A 27,123-nucleotide genomic window follows, 5' to 3' on the forward strand; every position below is an offset into this window, starting at 1 on the left:
AAAGATCTTACCTACTCAAATCTCCCCAACTTGTCAATGAATCTTAAATACCACACCTGCTGTTACCATGGGGAAGGGCCTTATGTCAGAGTCAGCATGGTGGCGGTCATGTTTAAACTGGCCATGAGCCAACTGAACTATTACAACCATGGCAAGACGAAGAGGAAGTATTGGATCCCTTTCAACTGGTTGGTCCTATGTGTTATTGTACTTAGCCCAAGCGGATTTTATTGGTAGCCTTCATATCATAAGATGGCCCAGGACCAGCTTAAGTATATTCTATTAGAAGCCCCCCCCCCCCAAAGGCAGGTCTCAAAAGTTACGGTAAGTGTCACATGCCTGTGACATTGCAGAAGCAGGGTTAGATGAATCAATCCCTTCCTATCCTTGGCCAGGCTTCTTGCTCCTGGTAAGTTCTTCCCCCAGATTCGTACTGCAAGGTGAGATGTTGGGTAAATAAGTATAAAAATTTCCAGTGATTGACCAAACTGGTCTCCTGAATTGTGTCTCTTTGCAGACTAGACTCACTTCAGATACATTCTGTCCTTATATTTCTAATAAATTACTTGTTTTTAAAACTAGTACATGGAGACGTAAACTAGCAATGAATTCTGAAAAAGCTTTTATTACCCGACTGATGTTCTGAAGTAACAGTGTGGGGTCAGAAAGGGAATTACTAATATAATCAACTTGGCAGGTAAAGTAAATAGCAAAATTGAACCTCCTCAGCACATTGTGAGTTTAGCAAACACATGTGATGGTCAACATAGAGGAGCACAAACATTGCACTGTGTGTTCTGCAGAACAGACTTGACAGTGGGGCAGCACAACATATTTTAAGCTGCATTGAGCTGCATATTTTAAGCAGCTCAAATTGACTCTTGAGAACTCAGACATGTATTTTTCTCTCTAGTCTAGTTACATCTGTGACGTAAAAATTTTTCAGCCTAGAGATGGTCTCCACTTAAACACTGTTCAAGTTTGCCAGCATACAAAGAAAAATGGTATTTTTCTTTTGAATTGCAGGACAGATCAATAGAATTTAAGAATAAATATCTTTATACAGTGGTTTAGAGAATATGGATACAGATACAGATAATTTTAAAGTTGGTCCTTTAAAGTTCCAGTCCTGTGTACACTTACTTGTGAGTAAGCTCCAGAACTTACTGGCAGTTCTTTGTAGATATATTCATTTATTTTATTTCTTTCAACTATTTATATACCATAGTTACCAAAATTTATAAGTGGTGGAGATAACTGTCCTCTATAACTATAATTTTTTTTTGGGGGGGTAGCCATGGTAATTTGTTGCTTCAAAAACAACAGCCTGAAACATATTGTGACATAAGCTTTTCTTTATCAGATGTCTGAAATGTTGTTCTTAAATGTGTGTAAAAATGATTACAGGGTAGCATTGCTCATGATGAGCTAATAAACACATGTAATAGACAAAAACCATTATTTTCATTCAGGTCACAGGTAGTGATGGAACTGAACTTCTTCATAAGTGTAAATTCAGCAATTTCACACTACGGTTTGTCTCTGAAGTACCTTTGTTCAATGTATATTCTACACTTAACTTTGTTCTCTCAGTCACAAATGCTAGTAGATGGACATAAACAGAGATGTAAGGACACAGTATTGGGGGGACAAGATGAAATGAGAAACACAAACTGAAATGGGAGAGACACACACAGAAAGAGACTGAGACAGAGGACAAGAGTGGTGAGTCATGAGGCCCACAACAGTGATAAACTAGATTATTCTGGCAAGTCAAAACAGTGGTCATATCCGAACCATACATTTAAAGCACTATTCTACTACAATAACAGTTGGGGCTTCCCCCAAAGCATCATGGGAACAGTAGTTTGTTAAGGGTGTTGAGAGTTGTTAGGAGACCCCTATTCCCCTACAGTTCCCCACAGTTTGCTTTGGTTCTGGTCACCTTTACTGTTAAAGTTCCTCAAAAATATTTGCTGTATCAAGCAGTTGAAGCAGGCAAGACAAATATCTGAGTGCCAAGTTGCCATTTTGGTAGGGGGGTTTGCCCCGCCATCCTACCATGTGCTGCATTGCTATTCAACAGCTGACAGCTCTGTTTTGTTAGGCAGCCCCAGCCCACACTGTGAACATATGAGAACTTAATTATTGCTGCTTATTCTAGCAAAGTGCTTTGAGAGTCCTCTTCATTAGTAGGGGCACTGGAGACACTTTATTGACCATATTTGTTCCATTACATCTCCCTCTTTTATTTACTTGCACTGTACGAAGTTGTTTAAAGGTCAGCCATTGGAATCATCCACTGTCACAGGCAGCCTATTCATTGATTTCCCAGAATCCTTAGTGTGCCGCATACCCGCTGAGTAATTCTCTTTACCATAGTGATGTGCTTAGTGGTCATTACCAGCTAGCACTCATTCCACAGAACAGATGCATTCCGTGGGGTGAGTTTTAAAATATTTTTTTCTTTAATGCAGCCAGTCACCTTCTGCTTTATTGATTATTATCTATGGTCTGACACAAGTTGTGAACATAAGAACGAACAGCCTGATGAATCAGATCAGTGGCCTATCTAGTTGAGCAGCACAGGTGTTATCATTGTTAGTATTTCTGTTAGAAACAATTACATTAAATTTATAATACCAGCTGAAAAAGAAGTGGCAAATAAATGGGAAAATGTAGAAGCAGACCTTGAGTATGGAATACAACATTTGCACATTTAGTTCAGTTTAGAGAAGATAGAGAAAGGGTTACTAGTATAAGGGGTTTTTCTTCATAAGAGCCTGCTGGATCAGGACAATGTCCCATCTAGTCCAGCATCCTGTTCTCTTAGTGGCCAACCAGATGCTTGTGGAAAACTCATAAGCAGGACCCAAGAGCCCTCTAGCCTTCTGTAGTTTCTAGCAACTGGTATTCAGAAGCATTACTGCTTCTCTCAGTACGTTTCCGAGCACAATTCAAAGTGTTGGTGCTGACCTTTAAAGCCCTAAATGGCCTCGGCCCAGTATACCTGAAGGAGCGTCTCCACTCCCATCATTCAGCTCGGACACTGAGGTCCAGCTCCGAGGGCCTTCTGGCAGTTCCCTCACTGCAAGTAGTGAGGTTACAGGGAACCAGGCAGAGGGCCTTCTCGGTAGTGGCGCCTGCCCTGTGAAATGCCCTCCCATCAGATGTCAAAGAGATAAACAACTAGCTGACTTTTAGAAGACATCTGAAGGCAGCCCTGTTTAGGGAAGCTTTTAATGTTTGATGTTTCATTGTATTTTTAATATTCTGTTGGGAGTTGCCCAGAGTGGCTGGGGAAGCCCAGCCAGACGAGCAGGGTATAAATATATTATTGTTATTGTTATTGTTATTGTTTGTTTGTTTGTTTGTTTCTGACCCTGGAGACAGAGCATAGACATCGTGGCCAATACTATATTTGCCTCATTCAGGAAGTTTATGTGTCTATATTATCTTGTTCATTTCCTCAGCTAATGATTGAACTTGAACAAAAACTAATGCTTTATGCTATGTAACTTAATGATAACATAGTAGAATAATGGAAAAGTATTACTGTACTCAGGTCCAGATTTTTGACTTCCCAGAGGCATCTGGTCAGTCACTGTGAGAACAGGATGCTGGATTAGATGGGCTTTTGGCCAGATCCAGCAGGGCTCCTCTAAAGTTCTTAAAAGTCACTGAATCCCTATTTGGATATTCCTATCCACACTATTTTCATTGGAGGAAGAGGCAGAATGATGCCAGCTGCTTACACCACCACCAGTCTCACAATTTATGCAGACATTTCCTCAGTCTTCAAGCTGCAGAAGTAAAATCCAACTTCTCAAAAATCAGTAATTTTTAATATGTGCAATCTAGTTCCTAAGACGCAAAGCATTTAAACAAAATGACTTCCTCCTCAGTTTGCCCTTCAAGCGTGAAGTAATTATATATCTCTTCCAATTACCTATATAAACCTCCTTTAGAGACAGTGGATTTTGTAGAGTGAAATATCTTATTATTGCTGTGCTTAGGCAATTTCATATTAGCAAAGCGTTTGAAATGCAATTCACATTTGTTCTTTTCTTCTTAGCCCAGAGCTCATATAGAGGAGCAACACTATCAAGATGCCCAAGTTAGGACCACGGATGTGAGGCTGCAGATATAATTCCTTCAAAAAGAGCAAACTCAGATGCTGGTTCCTGGCCGAAATGGAACAAGAGACAGGTACCAGTCTCCTCAGGAGAACCTCGAGATTTGCAGAAGTACAATACTAATAATAAAATCCTTAGTGGGTAATTCTTCCTTTAAACAAAAATAGCCCAGTGAGGACTGAGCATGCTCAACAGCCACAGAATGTTGACTGTCAGGAAAGGAAAATGGAGGGGGGGCATTTCTGCCTGGCTAGCTGGGAGAAACCCTCAAGATGAAGTCTCCTGGTAGGGGTGGGAACCCTCTTTTAGCCCCTCGACCACATTCCCTTGTGAATAATCTTCTGGGGGCAGCATACCAGTGGTGGGTGTGGCCAGACGTGTACCACTGTTCACCCAAGCAAGCAAACAAACGGAATTGTGACAGTTCAAGGAAAAATTCCAGCCAAGTAAAATCATTAGAGGAAGGTGCAGAGCAGGGTCACTGTGGCTTTGACCTGGGCAGATTCCCAAGGGCCACATGAAGAGAACTGGGGGCCGCATTCAGTCCCTGGGCCTCAGGTTCCTCACCCCACTGCAACATTCTGTAGTCAGGCCCACTTCTCAGTTCTGCTCCTAGTCTTACGAGTTGTAAATGTTTGAATTTTAGACAAGGGATTTCTGCATCACGTGCCTGCAGTAGCTTAGCATTCATAAAAATTTAGTCAGAATGCCAAAAATATATGTCTCCTCGTCTTGGAGAGTTAATTGTGCTGAAGCACACGGAGGAGAAAAAGGAGAAGGAAAGAAGCTATGTGATAAAAACTATTTTTTTTTTTTTGTTTGAAATAGCTCCTCTCGTATGCTATTGAATATGCTATTATTCAGCTGAGTGGTCTCTTTCACTCTGATTTTATGACGCAAATTCATGGCTCAGCCAGATCTATTTATTCTTAGGTTATGTCAGCTACGAAAAAGCATCTCCAGCTGTGTTTTCCTTTCTGTCGTAAGTATAGCTGCCTCCATCCAATGCTTAATTATACTTGCTAAAACCTTCCGTTGACCCAAACAGTTACATCGCTTGAGTCATGCACAAAAAGTGTCTTCATATTCAGAAAGTCATTGGAATGGAGGGCACTCTTCTGCAAACTGTGATGGTAAGCCTTGGAACATGGCTGTGTAAGAGATGTTTTGTAGTGCCTTTTTCTGTGCTGATGCTCACACAGATCTTGTGCCATCAAACCTGACCAACCTTAAGGACTGCTTTGCAACAGTTGAGAGCTGCTACTAATCCAGTGCCCTGAGACAGGAAAGGGCTATAATAATCATAAGGCATAAAATGACTACTAGCAATGGCAAGGCTTTCCTAAACTGCAAAAGGCCTCTGGAAGAGAGTTTTCTAAAAAGGACACCTGAATGTCAGCAAGGTGAATTTCCATAGGAAGGGAGTTCCATAATTTTATTTTTCATCTTCATTTATTGTTGAAGACCACCAGTAAGAGTTGCATTTATTGCCTTGCCCACTTTTGCTTCTGGCTCTGCTAGGGATGGAGGAGAAATTTGATTCAGTACACATTTAAAGCTGAATATCAGCTTTGCACTTTCCAAAACAACATGCAAACAAAAACTCAGCTCTCTTTGAAATTTACACTTCTCTGAATTTTGCAATGCAGTTATCCAACCAAAGTGTTTCTCCCCCCCAATGAAGATATTGCTGAAAATTAACATACAAAAATACATTATATTAGGGGCATATAAAGTTAAAATGGCATATAAAATATGTTGGGAAAACTTGCACTAAAATGTTGATGAGGTTTACATGAAATGTTTTGTTCTACTTAATCTGCCAATTGCTAAATAATGTGGAGAACTCAATTTAAGACTGAGGAAATAAGAAATTGAGAAAACCAAAGCGGACAAATCCTTCCATTCTACCCACCATTGACAAGTGGCCTCCATAATGTAACACATGGATAGGCAAACTAAGGCCCAGGGGCCGGATCCGGCCCCATCACCTTCTAAATCTGGCCTGCGGATGGTCCGGGAATCAGCGTGTTTTTACATGAGTAGAATGTGTCCTTTATTTAAAATGCATCTCTGGGTTTTTTGTGGGGAATAGGAATTCGTTCATCCCCCCCCCAAAAAAAAAATATAGTCCGGCCCCCTCCTGAAAAAGTTTGCTGACCCCTGATGTAACACAAGGAGAAATGCATCCTTGAGTTAAAAAAAAATGTTCCCCATTCCTATTTTGAATTCTAGGCTAGTTGCAATATGCAAACACTTTTCAAAGACAGCTCTACACAGAGCTTTTTATTGTAGTCTAAGCTGGACCTCACTGAGGTATGAACAACTGTAGCTGTATCCTTTTTTGTCTAGGAAAGGGTACAGTGTCTCAGGTCCGAATAACTAGTAGACATTCCTGGCCTGTTCTGCAGCCCTGGAAGTCATAATTAAACTACTGTGACTAGATTTCCAGAGACATTATCATTTTTCACTTAAGCAACTGAGACCCTAGTTGGATTTTGCCCCCTCAGTGCAACTAATATATGGAGTTTCCGTAATCTGCCTGGTTGAAAAGTGGCAACTCTGGAAGGGACTTACCAATGGAACTGTTTGGAGCATCTGCTCTTCCTCCTCCTCGAGAGCAGTTCAAACATACTTCTACTCTGTATTTTGTTATGCAGCAGGGACCTGTGGCCTTTCAGATGCCCTTGAACTACAACTCCCATCATCCCTGAGTATTGGCCATGCTTCTGCGGCGTGAGCTTTAATTTCAGTTTCCCTAGAATCAGTGCATCCATTGCTATAGTTTCTTTTGAAAACAGTCCCTTTAATTGATAGTTCTGATTAATATTTTCTAAAATGCAAATTACCATCTTTTCAAATGAGACTATTCCCCTTCTGAAATGGAAAGTGTGAAATGTATGAAACAGCTTGTATAATGTGAAATTAAAATCCTGTTAATTTAAAATGTGTGAGGTTTGTTGATCTCTTGGGCTATTAGAAAGGAGGGGGGGAACCTTTGAAAATAAAATAGCTATCTGTGGTGGGTTTGTGCTTGACAGGTTTCACAGAGTTGTCTCCTTGTTTTGTTAGCTATTTAAATAGTCGTTTGTCTACACAGCCTGACAACTTGCCCATTCCGTAGTGAATTTCTTGAGACAAAAAGACAGCTTTTCTCCATGCTAGCAGGGAGTAAACTGAGCATGCTGTGAATTTGATTTCTAACTTGACTGGTTATGTTTAAGTGCCAGCTATGATAGCTGGAGTTTGCCCCAGGGTTCTTTCTCCATTTCCCCTTTTTTTCTAATGGAAAACTACTGTTTAGATTATGTCTTTTGAACGTCACAGAAGTTTCCATAATGTTCCTGTTTTACTTATTAATTTTCAAAATATGACAATTTTAAAAAGTGGAAGTTTTTAGGTTAGCAGGAGTCCCTGGATGACCTCGCTCGCAGTGGTTTCAACAGAATGGGGAAGAAAACACCAGCCTGCCAACCACCGTGGGGCAAGAAGGAGTCCCCTAGTGCCACCTTCTTGAATTGGACATTCAGATAGGAATCACTGAAGGACATTGTACCCAATCTCAATTCCTACCTTATTCAGGCAAACCAGAAGAATACCATGGTCAACAGTAACAAAGCTGCCGAGAAGTCCAGAGGAATAACAGCGTTGCACTTGCCCCCGTTCTCCTTCCAGTAAAGGTTATCCATTCAGATGATCAAATCTGTTTCTGTACCAAAAGCCGGTTTGAAATGGATCCAGAAAACCAGTGTCACTCAGGAGGTGGGGTATGATATTTTTCAATATTTTCCCACATAACAACCACTTCAAGTTAAGAGTTTATCAATTTTTTATTTCATAAGTTCAGGCTGTTCTGTTCTTGCATCAAACTTTTATATAGGACAGCATTTAAAATTTGGTCCTATCCATTTAGTCTTTGAAGTAGTACAAGCCATTCTGTCACCTCAGATCTTTTCTCACCTGCTGCTTATCCTCAAAATCAAATTAATATTATTTTATTTGTATTCCTCCCTTTTTTTACATAGTAACACAGTGAGGCTTGGAAAATATGGTGCAGCATAAAACAAAAACATTCAGCAAGGGGTTTCGGAGGGGCCATAAATGCTGCATTGGTTATATGCCTGTAGTTTAACCTTATATGCCATTGCCACCTATACTAATTCTTCAGGTTTTTGAAATTGTTTTTACTGTAGAGAATATGGTTTTCTTTTTTCTTTTTTTCATTCCTCACTTGGGGGAAAAACTCCTTTTGTGCTTCAGATATATTTTTAAGTTGTCTTCAGCATCTGTTCTCTGTCTGCATCTGGGCTTGTTTTTCCTCCTTTCATACTTTTGATCTGTACTATCTTCTTTGATGCTTCTTCCCCACCCACCCCAATTGTCTAATTTTCTTGGGTGGAGCTGGGGGAGGGGAGGCTGTTGTTTGCTTTTTCTTTCATCCACGTCGGTCTTTTCTATGTTTCTTTCAAAAGGCACAAGAATTAATTGCATCCAGAAACAGAGATTTGTTCTTTTGGGCTCTCACACACCCTGCTGCCCTACACATAAAATGAAGAAAGATAACCATGCTGAAGATGGATAAGATTGGAGCCGTAAATGTACAGAAGCCATCATTGTAAATCCAAATGCTTCAGAAAGAAAGGTGGTGCTCAATTAAATTTCATGCTAAGACTCCACTTGCAATAATCTGGCATTATGCAGAGTTATGGGTAGCTTTTTCAACAAGTATGCCAAGGTAAAAATTAAGGGTTATGTATTAAACCTCCATGAAATTACTCTACTTAAAGATAGCCTTTTGTGTGGTAATATGATTTGTCACTTACACATCCTGGGAGTCTTATTGTCATGTGGATTTGCAAAGGAATTCTATTGTAAAATAATGCTCCCCCCCCCCCAAACGATGAAATAAAAATGTGCACTTGCAAAATAATTTCCATAATTTAAACACATTGCATGATGGATCAACACAGAGGATGGATTGATTTTATTTAAATCACAAAGGAAGCAAATACCAGTTGTAATTGTTGATTTAAACCAAGTCTCCTGTTTCTAAATTCACATATTTTCTTAGAAGACATGGATTACAAGTTGCTATGGCATATTTGTTTGCAGCTTAGAGCCAAACTGTACCTGATGCTTGTCTCCTCCAGGCTTTCCCCTGCCTTCTCTCTTTTTCTATTAAAAAAATGTAACAATGAGACCACAGTCTAAAGTGGAAGGCCTATGTGTATGCACACATGTGCCTTTGTGGAACCACAAAGAGAATGAGCTTTCTTAAACCTTCCCCCACCCCTAGTACTTTTCTTCTGTTAAAATACCCCTAAAGCTGCTCTTCTTATTACAGGGGGAAAGACCTGTAGGAGGAAATGCAGCTGGGGATGCAAGTTTTAGCAGAAAGAAAGGGAAGGAAGAGCATGCTCATCTAGTTGAGCATCCTTTTCACACAGTGGCCAACCAGATGCCAAAGGGAAGCCAGCAGCAGGACCCGAGCACAAGAGCACTCCGGTGTTTTCCAGCATCTGGTATTCAGAAGGATACTCCCTCCAACCATGGAGCCAGAGGATAGCCATCATTGTAGTTGACAGCCTTTACTTCCATTAATTTGTCAAATCCTCTTTTAAAGCCATTCAAGTTGATGGCCACCCCTGCCTCTTGTCTCAGAGTTCAGTTCTGCACAACATTAAAGAAGTACTTCCTTTCGTCTGTCCCGAATTCTCCAACATTCAGAATGCCGTTCCGATGCCAGTCTTCACCTCAGCTGTTTTCACAGATTAAGTTGGTATAAACAGAAAATGTCAGAAGCTCCACAAGGCTAAGCGTCACATGTAGGTTGACCCCAAGCAGAGGCTTTTAAAAACAAGCACATTCCAAAAGTTGAAGTCATGTAGCCAACATGCATTCCAAAATTACATCTAAGTAGATATAAAATACATTTTTTGCTCTTTCTATATGCATATTAAGGATGTTAAGCAAGACTGTTTACTTGAAGGCTAAAACTGCCCTGCTCTCTGCACTTATTTGGAAACTGAACAAAAGTGGAATTTATTTCTGAGTAAACATATGCAGGACTGAACTTTTAAGTGTCCATAACTTTTCAGAAGCGATGATCATTACTTCCTAAGCAAAATAGGGTTTCTCCATGTAATGGAAAACAAATGCTGGTGGTTTATAGTCATGATCTGAGAACTCAAGGAAATGTAGAGCTTAGGTGACTCAAGGTCATAAGAGATCAAGGCCACCCACCTTGGGCCATCTGGAGGTTGATTGACTTTAAATTCTATCAGCTACAACCCCTGTGGCCAATGCTCAGAGATTATGGGAGCTGTAGTCCCACTGGAGAGCCCATCACTGCCACAGATGATCCTGCCAAGATGCAGGCTGCTATGTCACGGCTTCAAGCACAAGTGACGATTTGCTCATTCCTTGGTTCAACAGCCATCCCCATAAGTAAGAAATATAATACATGACTTATTCTGACATTTATAGCACAGCTAGTACTTAACCTCAGAAATGAGATATTTCTGCACATCATTCTTTTTAAAATAGAATGTGTCTGTGATACAAAGTCACTCTCTTGCTTCAGGAAATGGTCTTTATTTTTGCACTTGCAGGCAGTTTCTGGTGCCAGATGGAGTGGATAATTAACACGCACCTGAGATGTCCTTATCGGTGCCAGTCTTTACCTGCAAGGCTAATACTTTTGAAGTCAATGACAAAAGCACCAGCCGTAAGTGAGCTAACAGCCATTATGTCAATGGGTCTCTCATGCATGTACATTTATATTAAGGTCTAAATGTGCGCTAGGGCGAGCTGGCAATCCAAGACAGCAGGTTGACTTGACGTGCAGAGGGTAGGAGCCCAAAATAACAGAGTATTGTGATTGAAGTAATAAGCAGAAGAGCAGGCCGCCAGCTGTCTAGCTGAGTCATTTCATTCCCATGCTTACCCTCAATAGGAAGGCCTTTTCTCAATGTTCATTGGAAGGATGAGTACTCTGAAATTGGAAAAATAGGGGAGGGGGAATAAAAAAGGATCCCCCCCTGCAATCCTGCAAAGATTATTAGTTATGTTGAACTATTGCCACCTTCATAGCCTAAAATTCTGCATAATTCAATGTGCAAGAGGTTATGAGAGAACAATCAGGAAAAGGAATTCAGGAAGAATTACCAGACATGAGTATTAAAAAATCAGGGATTGGGAGGCAAGTGGAAGCAGATTAATAAGGGTAAGCAAGAGTATGGTGTGCTTAGGTGGGCTTCTCTGTTGTTGTTGTTGTTGAACATATATTTTTACTTGATAGGGTCATAGGTCACATCCACACCATACATTTAAAGTGCTTCCCCCAAAGAATCCTGGGAACTTTAGTTTGTTAAGGGTGCTGAGCTCTAGGGAACCCCTTAGGAACTGCTGGTCCATAAATGCCTTGTGAGGGTGCTTCCTCCCCAAAACTTCATTTGTTCTCCCATGGAGCAGCAGCTGTAACTGGGGGAAAGGATGGATACGCAAAGTTATTCCAGCATCTGGGGAAAGGATAGGAATCATCTGAGAAACTGATTTACTGTGTCAGTTTCATGAGTAGAGAGGAGTCCTTCTCTTAGTTGTGAGTTTCAGTGGAGATGGGGAAAGGGATACTGCAGATGAAAAGGCTTCCCCTCCATACTTTCATACAATTGAGATTAAAATGTGGAGGTTAATCGTAACATTTAAATGTATAGAACCAACTCCAAAAATAGTGGATGGAGCACTAAAAGTGTGCTTCCAGAGCAATGCACCTGCTCACAAGTGAAACAAATACAGAGGAAGGTTGAAAGATGATTCTAAATCTACCTTCATTTATTGATTTTAAAATCAAATGGTGGTTTGTTTGCTTTTTTAAAAAAGGTTAAAAATTATTTAAACCTGATCTCCTGACTTTGCACATGCATAGAAATGGCTTGGTGTGTGAAAAAATGCTCTAATGTCCATTCTCCTCTTCCAGAGTGGCCACAAATAGAAGACCAGCATTTTTTAAGCCTGAACTCAGACAAAACCCCCCACTCCATAATGACACAAACTGGAAAAACCTCTGGAGAAACAACCCAGTTGCAGAATATGTTGATGCTTGGATGCAGCAGTCACACCACTTCATATCGATGGGGAAAGAAATTTTAACAACAAACTAAGTGCAAACACCTCTTGTCACGCCGGAAACCAATTTGGATTTCACAGCACCTTATCAATATAGTTTAAGTTAATTCCTTTCTGAAGTCACATTGCTAAAAGGCACAGATCAAGGTATATGTCTAATCTATTTAATTAATGTGCTGTGACTTTCCTGTGTAAAGATGCATTTCCATTTTGGAAACTCATTAGTCATTCCATTACAAATTTCTTTGCAGTGACAAGGACTAAATAAGAAGAGAGTCTTGAAGCACCTTAATGACTAAGTGTGGTATCCAACAGTGATGGTTTCCTGGAGGAAAGAATCTATCAGAGGAATGGGAAGGTAGGGATATTTTGGAGATCTAGCATCCCTATGCAGTGCCCTGTGCTTCCCTTAAATCGGCTAGGGGGGGTTGGGGAGAACTACTGGAAGATTTTTGGGGCACATGGAGTGCATATACTTCGGGTATAAATTCTGATTCTTCCAACTCAAATGAGAATGAATACATAATGGTGGTATGGGAGAAATCTCTTAATTCTCTTATTTACCTCTAACAGTCAGTTAGAGACAGCTAGTGTTTGCAGGCAGTAAAAAGCAATTTTGTGGGCAACTCACTGCAGAAAAAGGAAGATACCTATTATAAAAGGATTGTCTTTATTCCATGTAGAACATTATGCTTTCTATTTCTCAATATGGTTGTTACATGGGACGTCTCTGGATTTTTTAAAAAACAACATCTCTCCATTTTTCTCTCTCCAAATATTTTATTTAGACATCTTGGACATGTTCAATAAAACCCTCTAGACCATCTTTCTAAAGCCACATTCACAATGTATGTTCAAAGCACTGTGGAAACCGCTTTAAAGAACCATGGCTCCCCCACAAAGAACAATGGGAGCTCTCGTTTGTTAAGAGGGCTGAGAGTTCTTAGGCGACCCCCTAGTCCTCTCATGGAGGTGCAATTCCAAAAGTTGCTTATGAAGAGGGATTGGAAATTGGAGCTCTGTGAATAGAATGAGGTTGCCTAGTGACTCTCAGCACCCTTGGCAAATTCTTTGTGGGGAGCCATGACTGTTCAGTGTGGTATCGTAGTGCTCCAAATGTAGGATGTGAAAGTGCCCAAGTATGCTCTATTAATTTTGTCGTCACAGTACAGAGCCAAACAGGACATGGCATGGGAAAAACTGTGAAACTGTTTTAAAGCAGCTGCACGGGAGGCCTCATACAGTGTGGTGGTCCTGGAGGGAGCGGCTAATATTTTCTCCTATGCCCTATGCTATTTACCTCACAGGGCAAACCATGCAGGCACCTGTGTGATTGATGACCTGTGTGTTTTGGCAAGAGTGGGCAGCTTGAACCGCCTTAAGGAAAATGTGTTCTTTCCAATGACGAAATAGCATGCGTGGCGAAAAAGGGTTTGCCCCTGCTTCTGCCAGTGCTTTGGCCCTGCTCAAATCACCCTTTCCTCACAGCTGCTCTTAACACTTTTGGGGGGAAATGTGGAATATCCTGTTCATTGGTCCCCATCACATCTAGTTTGGCCCTTCACAATCGGCTCCACAAGAACAGACTCTGTTGCTTCCTGCATCGAGCTTATTCCAGTATAATTTATTAGCAGAATCTTCTCTCAGCACCTGCTCATTACTCTGCTCTTCACAGCAGCAACCACCTGTGTTCAGTGACAGTTTTTTCCTTTCTCTGGTTACACCGTAATTGGTGTTTTGTCTGGGCTATAGGGCATCTGGGTTACATAGCTCCCCAGCTTCTCATTAGGAGAAATGACTGCTTAATGTAGTGGATATCCCGAAGGGAAGCAAAAAATACATCCAGAATCCACATGTAAATGACCTGAGGGCACAGCCATCCTTTGGGACAATATACCTTGTCAGGTATGTCATATATTTCCCTGCTATTATTTCTCCTCTCTGCTTCTTTATGAAAAGCATAGGCAGTAGAATACACCTCTGGTTTTTTTTCCAGTGAGGCTTATATAGGAATCATATATTAATGGTGGCTTGCATCTGGAATGCATGGTGGGTCGCTCTAGGAGCATATAAGACGATGTGGCATTCAGATTCTGTGGGCTGAATGCTGCATTTTGCTGTTCTCGCTTATCTTCTCAGCTGCTTCTAGTATGGAAACTGTCTGGTCTTCAGAAGATATTATCATGAAGCAGGAAGGGAAACATATGGTCTCTTAATTTGGTCGCACACACTTATATTTCTCTTTTGTGAGAGATCCAGTTCCCTTGTTTCCGTAATGACTTCTTCTCTTGAGGCTTTCTGTGTTGTCTATGTTATCTATGCACAACTGAGCAAAATATCACTCTGTATATACATGCATCAGTTACAGGAACAATAGTGAAAATATATTCAGACCATGACCTTGCTTTCGCTATCTGCATACCAACCTCATAGTATTGTCAGCACATGGCATAGTTTTGCATACTATTTTGTAGCTCAGGATGTATTTTATACAGTAATTGCTCTGTGGTGTGAAAACAAAACATCACTAATTTATGGGAAAAAATCACATTCAAAATGAGTCTGTGACTTTAGCTATTTCCCCCGGGGAACGTTTGGCTTAATTTTGAATTAGATGTTCTTCTGCATCCTGAATTGTCTATTGCAGCCAAATCCAAAATCTTATTCCATTAAGGACTGGGAAAGTGCCTATTTAAAATTGCACATTATTTCATAAATAAGATAAGACATCCTGACTTTCATTTCTTCTTTGCTCAAGAACAATGGGGTAAGAATAGGGATGGGCACATCCATTGTTTTTGGCTTCTAATTTTTTCCAGTCTGAAGCTCAGTTTTTCACATTTCCATATCAGCTTGCAAATCAATTTCCCACAATAAAATGCATTTTTTTGTAAGTTACTTTCACTACAATGTGCATTTTTATGCTCATCTGCCCTGGTCTGTGTATATTTGTACACATTACTTGACTGGAGAACTGCATTGCAAAATTCAGAGAACTTTGTGAAGAATGGCTGCATTTAGGTCCATGCATTGTTTCAACGACTTGGCTGAAACTTTTGCAGTCCAATAATTCTGGACTGTGGTGCTGGAGGGAGTGCCCAAAACGCAACCATTTTAAGTGGAGTTGGTTCAAGCATTCAGCTGCAAAAGCATCAAGTGTGTTCCTTAGTGATATGCACGCAGGAGAGAATCTGTTCTTGGTGTGGTATAGCAGCACCTGCTGTGGAAAGCAATTTCCCAATCAGGTGCACTGGATGTAGACCAAGGTCATGTACTAACAATTTAGTTACTACAAAGGCATAACTGAACATGGATCAAACCAGTACAGCCAACGGTTTAGATCAGGAGTTCCCAAACTGTGGTTCCTGGGCCACTGGTGGTTTGTATGCTTCATTAGCTGGACCACGGCATGTGCACATTAAATACTCATTGTGGGTTTTAATTGTATTTTTATAACTTCTTGGTGTTTTGTTTTATTTTATTGTATTACAATTTGAATTTTGCGGAATGGAAATTGCAAAACAATAGAGTGCAATGTATAAGAAATAAAAGATGAAGCGGGGGGAGGGACAAAGAATACTGCGTTTGGTTGATGATTTAAATGATAAATCTATGTGGGGATGGGGAGGATGTGGTGATGGCTTTGGTATATTTGCATTGTGATGTCATATAGAAAAAAACCATTTTTTTTAAAAAAAAAAAAGATTCACTGCCATCATTTCAACAGGATAAAGGTAGCATTTAATATAGCAATCTAAAATTTGCAATACGACAGTAGTGAAAAAGCTACTATCAAAGCAAAACTACATTTGTAGAGTGGCTACCATTTTAAATAAAGTATCTGGCTGGACAGAAATGCAGACATGAGTATAAGAATTAAATAAGGTCTGTGTTTACAAGCATGCATACTGACACCATACAAATGTATGCCCTTTGCAGGATACATAGTCCCTCATGACTATAGGTAGTGATAGCAACCAATAGCTACCTCAAGTTTAAGCAACCTTGGTGTGTTTTCATTATGCACTCATTTTCCCTTTGTACATTACGAAGGTTCCCTGACACACACACCTGTTAGATGCTCCAGGGAAGACAAACTACTGAAATGTAGCAGATAACATTAATCTCTCTTATTATAACCAGGAAGCTAAAGCTCTACAGGGTTAGTAACAGGATAATTTTAATACAACGGATCAGAATATTTCTGGTACCAATAACATGAAGGCTTTAGGTGCCACTTATCCTTGGGAGCAAGGAGCTGTCTCCTGGATAAAGCTTGCTTAGAAATTAGATGAGAGATTACAGAACTTCCCAGAAGTATCATACCCAATTTCACAATTCAAAGTGAGAGAATGAACAAGTGGCAGAACACAGGTTGTATACAGATAAGGTCTCAAGTTTGAATTTCTGGAATTTCCTGTGGAGCAGGGCTCATGGTCTGAGAAAGACACAGGCCACAGACCCCAGAGATGTGTTCAAGACCCACTGCAAGTCACTGCTGGCAGTGCATGGGCTCTGTAATGGCTCCTCATATCTCTGCAATTGTCTTTTATTCTTCCAGCTTTTACACATTTCTAGATTGTGGAGAACCTTGTGCTTTGGTGTTGTAGCTTTTAAGCCCTCTGGGTGGTAACAGTCAATGCGTTGTGGGTGGCACTGTTGCTCAACAGGAGATAACTAAAGAGTTAGCCAAGGATTGGTGACCTGGAGTTTTCTCAAGTGGTTTGCTTTGAATGAGTTCACAGGCAGTCAGTTCATGGTAGAGGGTATCTAAGACTTCAATGATATGTGGTTTTCCTTTAAAACAGAAAAAAAATGCAAATAGTGAATTGGAAGGTTAACAAAACAAAGACGAAGCAGTATGAATATCAATAACATGTCCTTTCTTACAAAACGTAAGGCATAATTGCCAAAATTTGATGCAGACTTTTTGAAGGACTGCATTGCGAACACATTCTTGTTCATATCAAAGTGAAGCAGAGTGGAGCAATCTTCAGTTATCTTGGTTGCTCCTTCTGCTTCACACACTGTGGTCAGTTAATCCACATCCTTGAACACACAAAGATGAGTTTTGAAATGTATCTGTCTCTGTACGTTGGCAGTGTGCTGTAAAGCTAAACCCCCTGAAGCTATAGTCACAAATAAATAGCCACAGATCAAGCCTTTGGGCTGTAAAATTAATCTCATGCCTAAATCAAAGTTGAGCTCCCACTACAATGAGAGAAAATTGCTAACCAAATCCACCTGGTAATGTTTGATTGTGGGTGCTTCCAGTCAGGTGCTGAATATTGCAAATGGGTTAATCAGATTTTGCAACCCAGTCATTGGCAACATGGTTTGTTTTTTTTAATAGATAGCTTATCTAGTTTTCCATGGAACAGGTAAGTCCAGATAAAATGGGGGGGGGGGAATATGGGCTGGAATTTTAATGCCAGCGATGTCCTGCAGATGCTGCGCACAAAGATTTCGGGATGCAATTTGTGCAGTAGTGAGTACAAAGAAAGCTGATGTTGCAAATGAGGCAGACTTAAAATAGAATGCTTGTGAGTTGAGTTTCTTTTCATCTGTGATGCAGAGAATTCTATTTGTTGGGGAAAGAAGCGGGGAGGAGAGGGAAGTAAGGGAAGAAATGGGAAGTAAGGAGGGAACTGCACTGTAAGCTCCACACGGGACTGTTGACAAAAGCAGCAGATCTCCAAGAAGTTCAAGGTGCACACATTCTCCTGCAAGTCTCCTCACAAAGCTACAATTCCTAGATTTCCCTGGGAATGTGGATTGATCGACAGACAGCTCCAAGGTGTCTCTGTGAGGTGTATAGGGGTCTCCTGACACTTCTCAGCAGCCTTAACAAACCACAGTCCCCAGGATTCTTTGGAGGAAGCCATGTCTGTTTAAAGTGGCATGATACAGATTAAAATGTATAGTGCAGACAGGGCCAATGTTACAATTCCCAGCAACCAGCAACAGTGCCCAGAATTCTTTGAGTGTAAAATGTGTTCTGAATGTGTTTTAAAGGTACAGGGCAGGATTTAACTAAGGAGCCCCATCAGCACAAGCCCTGCAAAAGGACTTCCACTTGTGCAGTGGGCCTTTCCCTGTTCTCTTCCCCCTGCAGGCCCCCTAAATTGCCTAAATGGGGCAGGATGGAAGAACCCCTAGAACAGCACACAGGAGGGGGAGGAGGGTGGTCATTCTGCCTGGGGAAATGCTTGGCCTGACAATCACCTTAGCATCATGTTGAACTCTTCCCATTGCGTCTTCTCAGCTTAAATCTCCTAAAAAATTCAAAGAAATTTCTCTTCCATGCCACTCCCTCAAGAAAACAACAGAAAACCAGGCCTCACTTTTATAGGGGGCAGGATATTTTTAGGGAGGGGATTTTGACACAGCCTTAGTTTATTTGCCATTTATTGAAGGACTCATGTTGAAGGACTCGTTCAAATATCCAGATGCCTAGCACTGAGGGACAAGGAATCCCTGCTGGAGACAAAGAGATAATGAAAAAAAAAAACTTCTGTATGCATTAATTCCCTCCCATTACTTGCATTTAGATCATTCAGACTAAATTTTGAATCGTTATCTCATATATTTTCATCCATTCTTCAACCCATTTTGCTCTATGAAAAGCTCTTCCTTTCCCTGCAGACTGTCCATGTGCAACATGCCAGTTCCCTCTCAAGGAGGTCAATGCAAAAACTTTGCAATTAGAAACCAAGTAATCAAATAAAATCCATCAGGTCATAAAGGTTCTCGTAACAACAGCTTATGCACAGTGGGGCTACCGCCTGAGGAGAGGACTCAGCAGATTTAGGCTTTGCATATGAACATGAAAGGTTATTACAGAGACGATCTGACCCACTTCCTTCACTAAAGGATGCTACTTTCCGCTATATTCTCTTTTGTTACACTGTAGGGAGGAAAGAAACTTTTATGCAGTGAAGAAAAATTAGCCTACAGGGTGTGTTCTATTTTCTCACATATCTGTACAATCCCAATGAAAAGGAATAGGTTGAATATGCATTTGGGCAAAGCTCACAGTCAATGATAAAAAGACTGAGTGAGAGGGAGGTGTCTCCAGTTATGCACAAAGTTCATGCTAATGGCAGAATCTAGTTATGTTTCCATTTCCATGTAATTTCAAAGATGGGAAGACCTTCGATTTAATAGATGTCTTCAAATAACAATTCCCTGTCTCTCAAAGCACAGCAATGGTGAAATTAAGATTTTATTTATTTCTCACCAAAAGTGTCAAATGACAAAAAGCATCTCCCCTGCAACTTGCTTTATTCCAGGATAGCAATTAGACATGCTGACCCTCCAAAAACAGGAAGTGGTGCCTTCTATATCAGGGTTGCTACCTCATTTGCCTTCCTACAGCCCCAATAGCTGCTCACCCATCTCACCTTTTCTCTTACCCAACTATCAGAGAACGGTCATGGGGGGTCTTTATGAGCTCTATCCTTTGACCAATGCCTGAGCTCATAGAAAACCTTGCTTATCAGCAGGTGCTTAGATGAATTTCCTTAATTGGACCTATCCCTGACTCTCAAGAGTGTAGCATCTTCTCTTTATCTCAGGGATGGGGAAATGATGGTCCTTCTGATATTCTTGTACTCCCAACTCCCACCATTTCTGGCCATTGGCCATGTTGGCTAGGTATGATGGGAGTTGTGAGTCCAACAACATCCAGATGGCTACAGGTTCCCCATACCTTCCCTAGCCATTTCTGAGAATGTACCAGGCAGTGCTGGAATGAAAAGTCTCTTCCATCCACTGCAATAGCAAAATCATGTTCCCCTCCAAATTGCTGCTCTAGGTGGCCTCTCTATGGACACCTAATGGCAAGGCTCTCCATGCATGGCTTTACTTGCTTACCATGTTCTGGGTCACAGCAGGATTCCAAAGTGCTCAGTAAGATTTTCCCCAAGGCGCGCTTAGATATGTTCTTCAAAACACAAAATATTAGGGAACGTTTAGCTTCATCAGAGGCTTATATGCACACTTCTAAAGAGAAAGAACATTAGTAATCCCTAAACAAAAAAGGAAACTTGGTCTCCCTAAACAAAAAAGGAAACTCATTACTATATCTAACAAAAAAAAAATCCCACCTCATAGTCATTATTTTGTTTATTTAAAAGATCTATACTGTGCCTTTTCCTTACAAAAAGCTAAAGACTGCTAACTATAAACTGGCAGAAACATGATTTATTTTTGGCATTCTTTTATTCTTTGTCATGTTTTGACCAAGAGATAAATTCTAGAGTGCAGTTTCAGAGGGTAGTACCTGTGCAATGATGCATGGACACACCTGGGTACATGGTTGTACACAACAAAGAATGCAAGCAGAGGATATGGAATAAAAAAAGCATTCAAAGTGATTGTGGGCTAATGGCATAATACTAATGGCAGTTTAAGCAAATGTGTAAGTGGATAGCATATCAATTTGCAATGGAATAAGTGAGTCCAGTTCACATATGGCCCCAGCACATGAGTTTTGTGCACATGAGGGTTTAGCCTACCACATCACTTGTAAAACTTCTAAAGTATATATAAAGGAGGCCTCTCATGTGAACCTGCTACCTGTTTTGGGGGCACTACATGGCAGAACAGAGTCTCAAACAAAGACGTGCTCTCCCAAGCCCACATTCCCAGCATGTTTGCACTTGTGTCTCAGTGACATCTATGCTGACTTGGTTATGTACACAGAATGGAAGATAGCAGGATCCCCAAGGACATGCTCTATGGGGAGCTGGCTTCAGGTACCAGGCCTGTTGGTGGACCAACTCTGCATTACAAAGATGTCTACAAATGTGACATGAAGGCTGGAACATCAACCCCACTGTGTGGGTATCCCTTGCAGACGACTGGAGTGCCTGGAGACAGACAGTCAGGTTGTGCATCCACATCAGTGCCCAGAGGAGAAATGACAGCTAAGAGGAGTGCAGAGAGAAGAAACACCATGATGCATCTGTAACAGTGAAACCAGACACCTTCACCTGCCCCACCTGCAATAAAACATGTCTCTCCCATTTGGTCTCTACAGCCACAGCAGGCACTGTAACTCTCCAACAGTTTAACTTTACCCCTGATGGTGCACTCTTCCATTGTCTCTCGAGACAGATGGATGGAAACAATGGATATCTGAACACAGCTTATCCCTATGTGATCAAACTGTATTACAGTGGTACCTCGGGTTAAGAACTTAATTCGTTCCGGAGGTCCATTCTTAACCTGAAACTGTTCTTAACCTGAAGCACCACTTTAGCTAATGGGGCCTCCCACTGCCACTGCTGCGCAATTTCTGTTCTCATCCTGAAGCAAAGTTCTTAACCCGAGGTACTATTTCTGGGTTAGCGGAGTCTCTAACCTGAAGCGTCTGTAACCTGAAGTGTCTGTAACCCAAGGTACCACTGTATTTTGGCTGGCACCAAGAAAACAGAGGAGTGAAAAGCAGAAATACATGAGTCATAGGCAGCAATAGATACTCAGAGGCGCAGAAGCAAGGACTGGACCTCATGAGAGTGAGGAATTTTTCAGGATGCAGAAGTCCTCTCGAAGGCAGCTTTGGTGTCTAGAAATCCCCCCCCAGCCCCCCTCATCTTCAAATAGTCCTATCCATCAGTGAAAGCAAGAAATGAAACTGTTCTCCCTCAGGGTTACAAGAGTGCCATTCAGTTTCATGTGAGAGAACAAAAGCCTTACCGATTCCCAAGACCCTAACAATGTGGGGGCATTCTGTGCATTTCCCCCAGGGTGCTGTAATTCACCCTATTCATTGACAGATCTTATCACCATCTTGAGCTACAATATATGACAGCATACAGGACTCATGACACTGTTCTCAGAGTGGTGTGACACGCTGCTTGATGGATCGTCTGCTAAGCCGAGATGACTTTCAGTGAGACTGCCGGTCAATGAGGGACATGTCACAGAATCCTGACACAGAACGCAGCAATGCTTTCTGCCAATCATAATCAGTCATGGCGCTTTAATAGCATATCCTTTGTGGGATTGTTATTGATCCAAAGAGCAAGCACTGCCACACTCGGGATATGAAGGCTCGGCCGAGCCGGGCAGCGAGTTAACATAATAGAAAAAAGCTACACTTACTCTGGAGAGCCTCCAGGAGCACGGAGGCATATTTCAAGCATGATAAAGCAATCATCAAGTCAATCACATTCACAATAAATAACAGCTTTGCATGCATTTAAAAGCAAGAGGAGTGAACTCCAGATGCAGATCCAGAGCACGTCCATTTGCTTTGTTCAAATGGTTTTGAAAGACCTTGCTTCTCACAGTCACCATGACTCCAGTCCTACGAATCAATGAAAGCAACTTTTAAAAATGATCTACCCTTAACGTCTTGTTGTATATATAATATTTGCACAGCTTGTTATATGTTTGCTGTGCTAACAGGTGAAACTAAAATCATATGATCACTAAATGCCCTAGGATGCTTTCAGGAAAATACATGTGTCTTCCGTTCCACTAAAGGAGGAAATCCATGCCATGCTGTGTCTACTGTTCTGTCAGCACAAGCAATTTCAGCCTGCCAGATGGAACAATTGTGCACAGAGAAGGGATGGGGAGAAATTTGATTCAGCTTGAATTTAGAGGAGTATCTGTTATATTTGCACTTCCTGAAACAATTATGAGAACTGAAACACAATCCTTCAAAGTTCCATATTTTGTGACACAGATCTCCAACCAATGCTTATAAAAAATACACACATTGCAAGTAAGTGTGCATAAAAATGAATGTAGTAGCACAAATAACATGCCAACTGTGCTACATTAGGTAAAATAGCTTGCAAAATGTGTACATTGGTCAAAACTGCCTGGGATTGAATCTGGGATCTTCTACATGCAAATTATCCCAAGCACAGATTATCCCATGAGATCACCCACTCACTTGCCTGCCTAGATAATTTTTTTGAAGTTTTATTGATTTCCTACCCCTACCCCCAAGTATATCATAATTCATGTATTCACATGAGCATTCATACGACCTTTTGGGAAGGCTCCCTTCCTTGCTTGTTTAGATCAGTGTTTCCCAACCTTTTTTGGGCAAAGGCACACTTGTTTGATGAAAAAAATCTCGAGGCACACCACCATTACAGCCCCGTGACGTCAGCGCGCAGCGTCACGCCGGGAGGGACGCACGAAAGTGTAAGTTTCAATTTTTTCCCCTCCCCCTTGCCGGGGAACCTCCAAGCTTTGGGGGGGGGGAGGCAGCAAAGCGAGGGACTGAGGGACTCCTCCAACGACAAGGGTTGGGGAAAAAGAGAAAGGGCTATTCCGCTCCAGTCCTTTCTGAAGGAGCTGAGGGTGGGGGTCCTCCGGCGCCTTCGGCGAAACGGCGCCGCCCCAGAGCGCTTCTAGGAGGCTGCCTTTGTGCGCGACGTAAAGCCCTCTTTCCCTCCCTCCAGCCCCGTGTCACCTGTGGAAAAGGGGGCTGGATCCAGTGACGCAACTCGGAAAACTGTTAGGGAAGCCAGAGCAGGAAAGTGAGTGGGGGGCGGCGTCGCGGCTTTAACCCACGTTTCCTTTTTGAAAGAGAAACTTAAGACTAGATGACCCTTGGGACCCCTGCCAACTCTACAGTTCTATGGCCCTTTGTGGAGGGGGGGCAGCACCTGGAAAGACGGGCTAGGGGATAATTGGGGCGGCCGCATTAGGCACACCAGAAGCGAAGCACGTCCTGAGCTACAAAAACAAACCCAATTCCTGCCTCGTTTTTTGCAGTTTCTGCAAAGCGAGGGAGGCAATGAGAAGTTCCTCCCCTCTTTGGATCTTCACTGGAGACCCACTTTCCCAGACTTGGGTCTTCTCCAAATATATAGTTTTGCCCCACTCACACTAAACATTTGCATAGCAGCTTTAAGTGTTCAGAGCACTTTGCATGGGTTAACTAGTTGCAATCTTTACAACAGCCCAGCATTATTATATGTGGGGACTGAGAAAGAGCGGCTAAGGCCACCTAGCGAATTCATGGCAGAGGTGAGATCCAAACCACGGGCTTCCTGATTTGCAACTCAGTCTTTTAACTGTGATGCTATGACAGTTCACATGAAGTAGCCTTCTTAAGAAAGCTGCTCGCAAGAAGCACAGACACACCAACCAAATACTCTCAGCCCTGGTATCAACAGCTCTGAATGGGGAAGCAGATTAACAGTTATTTTAGATCAATCTGAAGCAATCTTATACCTAAACCTTCCTTAGGAGAGAGAGAGGATGAATATCTCTGATGGAAAAGCTATTCATCTGGATGTTTGGGCTGTCATTTCCTAATGCAGCCATGCGCTGCCAAGCTTTCCTGCAGCAAACTCAAAATGACACTGGATGTGGCCACCTAACGGAAAGCTTATGGAAAGATACACGGTTGTGTATCCACACGGAGGGGCAGGGTCCAGACTCTCGGCTACCTCCCACTATTTTCTTGCCATACCAGGTCCCGAAGTTGCTGAAGCAGCTGCAAAACATCCAAGAGCTTTTCTTCCACCAGGGACAGCCTTACTCTCTCTGTCTCCAACATCTGCATCTCCATCTTCAACAATTCAGTCTCCTCCACCTTCTGCTGCAGTTCCCCTAGCAATGGGCCTTTCATCTGGACAACGATAGATGACATGAAAAGTACTGGAGCACAAGCATTAAATGTCTTCCCCAACACTTTAATCAGTGGTAAATGCCCATTATGAACATGAACTTGATTTTGCTAAGTGGAAAGTGTCACTAAAGGATATAGTGAGTAGGAGGTAAAGGCAAAGATCCGCATTCTGGGCCTTTACTGTGGTGGCTTCCTGATTGTGGAATGCTCTCCCCAGAAAGACTCACCTGGCGCCATCATTATATGTCTTTAGGCACCAAGCAAAAACGTTCCTCTTTACCCAGGCTATTAAATAATCTATGGCCTGTAAAAGTATTTGGGAGAGAACTGTTATTATTGTGACTATCTTATTATTAGGTTCCCTGTCAGTATGCTGCTTATTGTGTTTTTATCATTGATGTTCTGCAACGTGTTTTTAATGTTGTCTACCGCCCTGGGATCTTTTGATAAAGGGTGGTATACACACTGAATGAAATAATAATAATAATAATAATAATAATAATAATAATAATAATAATGGGAATTTCATGGGCTGTTTAACATAGCCAAGATTGTCTGGGGATTTCAGGTTTTCTGAGTGTGCCTTGTAGGTTCACATATATTTTCAAAAAGAAGCAATTCAGATAGGATTGACCTCTTCCACCACCAATTCTGTCCCATGGCTTTTATTGCACCTGTATGGCTGGTGGTTCCGCTGTAGCAGAAATAAAATCAAGATCTCAGCTGGTGTTTTTCATTCTCCTTGAGCCATTAGTATTTTGCAAAGCCCTTACTTAACTAAACACATGCTTCACTGCACTCCTGTGAAACACTTTTGATTGCTTAAAGTTTAAGTGTATGAACCATTTAGCAGGAGAGAAAATATTGGCATATACATTAACTTCAGGGGGACCACCTGTGTGATCAAGTTAAACATGCACTTTAGAATTGGTTGCCTCTTTCTTTTAAGAACATAGTCAAGGGCTTCATTGAATTGAAGGTCATGTCAATACCCACTTCCACCCAGCTGGGTCTAAGTAAACATCTTTGTCACCAAAATATTCATTTCCTTCACACGCGCACATGCCTAACCATACCTACTCAGAAGTAAGTCCTAGTGAATTCAATGGGGCTTATTTCCAGGTAAGTGCAGTTTGCTGTGTTAATGTTAAAATGCAGGAAGCAGAGCAATTCCACTGAATCTTGGCACCTGTGCTGAATACAGTGGTACCTCGGGTTAAGAACTTAATTCGTTCTGGAGGTCCGTTCTTAACCTGAAACTGTTCTTAACCTGAGGTACCACTTTAGCTAATGGGGCCTCCCACTGCCGCCGCATAATTTCTGTTCTCATCCTGAGGTACCATTTCTGGGTTAGCGGCATCTGTAACCTGAAGTGTCTGTAACCCGAGGTACCACTGTAATTCAACACACAAGCTTAATCTTGAATCTTCTGTGTGGTCACAAGTTCCATTCAGTTTAACAGCTAAACATGGGGCAATGCTCTTGAACATGGACCAGTTCGTGCTCTATTTAAGCAATACTGTCATTATTATTTTTAAAGGAGAAAGATGTTCCCCCAAACTGTGACAGCTTGCCTATTTAATGAGGACACTTCCAGACAAGCTGTTTATTCAGCATTTATACGGGGAGGTATCCAACATAGTGCCGTGGTAATAATTCAAGCAGCACAAGCATTTAAGCTTGCCAGATGGAATGATCCCCCCACTCCCCTGTGTTATTTTAGGGGCTCTCCTGACCCTTGTGGAGCCAATTTGTGCAACATAGGAGCACAGGGGGAAGAGAGGGGGTATGCCCCCTTGTACCAGCATAAATCCTTGTGTGGGCTTCCACTAGTGGGGCTCGTCAGTTGAATCCCACCCACAGGTATGTTTGCAGGAAGATTAGACAACATTGCATCAAGCAACCATTGTTCCAGGCTTTCCAATGCATTTCCCCATCACTTTCCTTCTTGCAAAAAGGCCAGTTTAGAGTGAGGTGGGGAGGGGAACCATGTTGGTTGCATGTTGGTTGCACAAGAGCTCCAAATCAACTTTGTGACAGGTCAAATGTGCCTCACAGGCCCCCCAAGGTTGTTAAACCATGTCTTAGCCTAGGGCAAATGCTCCTTCTCAGCTCCTCTGTCAATCTGCAGCATGGGTAGAGGACGTCTGCCAAACAGTGATTTCTGCACTCCCTTTTCCACATGCATTTCCAATGCATCGAAACACATAAACAAATAGCTGCCCTCAGCGTTTGTCAGTATCAGATTCGCCT

General features: G+C 41.7%; 1 protein-coding gene and 1 long non-coding RNA gene across 2 annotated transcripts in view; one reads left to right on the forward strand and one right to left on the reverse strand.

Annotated features, from left to right (window-relative positions):
- Positions 1–12,302: 12,302 nt before the first annotated feature.
- The window catches only part of LOC114591652 (uncharacterized), a 36,663-nt gene continuing 21,842 nt past the window's right edge, over positions 12,303–27,123 (forward strand). Inside the window, exons 1-2 of the long non-coding RNA XR_003705308.2 lie at positions 12,303–12,410; positions 12,515–12,621. This is a non-coding gene — a long non-coding RNA (uncharacterized LOC114591652). The remainder of the gene's footprint in view (positions 12,411–12,514; positions 12,622–27,123) is intronic.
- Positions 15,982–27,123, reverse strand: part of EFCC1 (EF-hand and coiled-coil domain containing 1) — a 64,131-nt gene continuing 52,989 nt past the window's right edge. The window contains 3 exon segments of the mRNA XM_077924852.1: positions 15,982–17,060; positions 20,139–20,208; positions 24,712–24,870. Coding sequence (XP_077780978.1) covers positions 16,927–17,060; positions 20,139–20,208; positions 24,712–24,870 — 363 coding nt within the window. The 3' untranslated portion in view covers positions 15,982–16,926.

Source organism: Podarcis muralis, chromosome 2 (assembly GCF_964188315.1).
Source record: "Podarcis muralis chromosome 2, rPodMur119.hap1.1, whole genome shotgun sequence".
NCBI classification, from domain to species: domain Eukaryota; kingdom Metazoa; phylum Chordata; class Lepidosauria; order Squamata; family Lacertidae; genus Podarcis; species Podarcis muralis.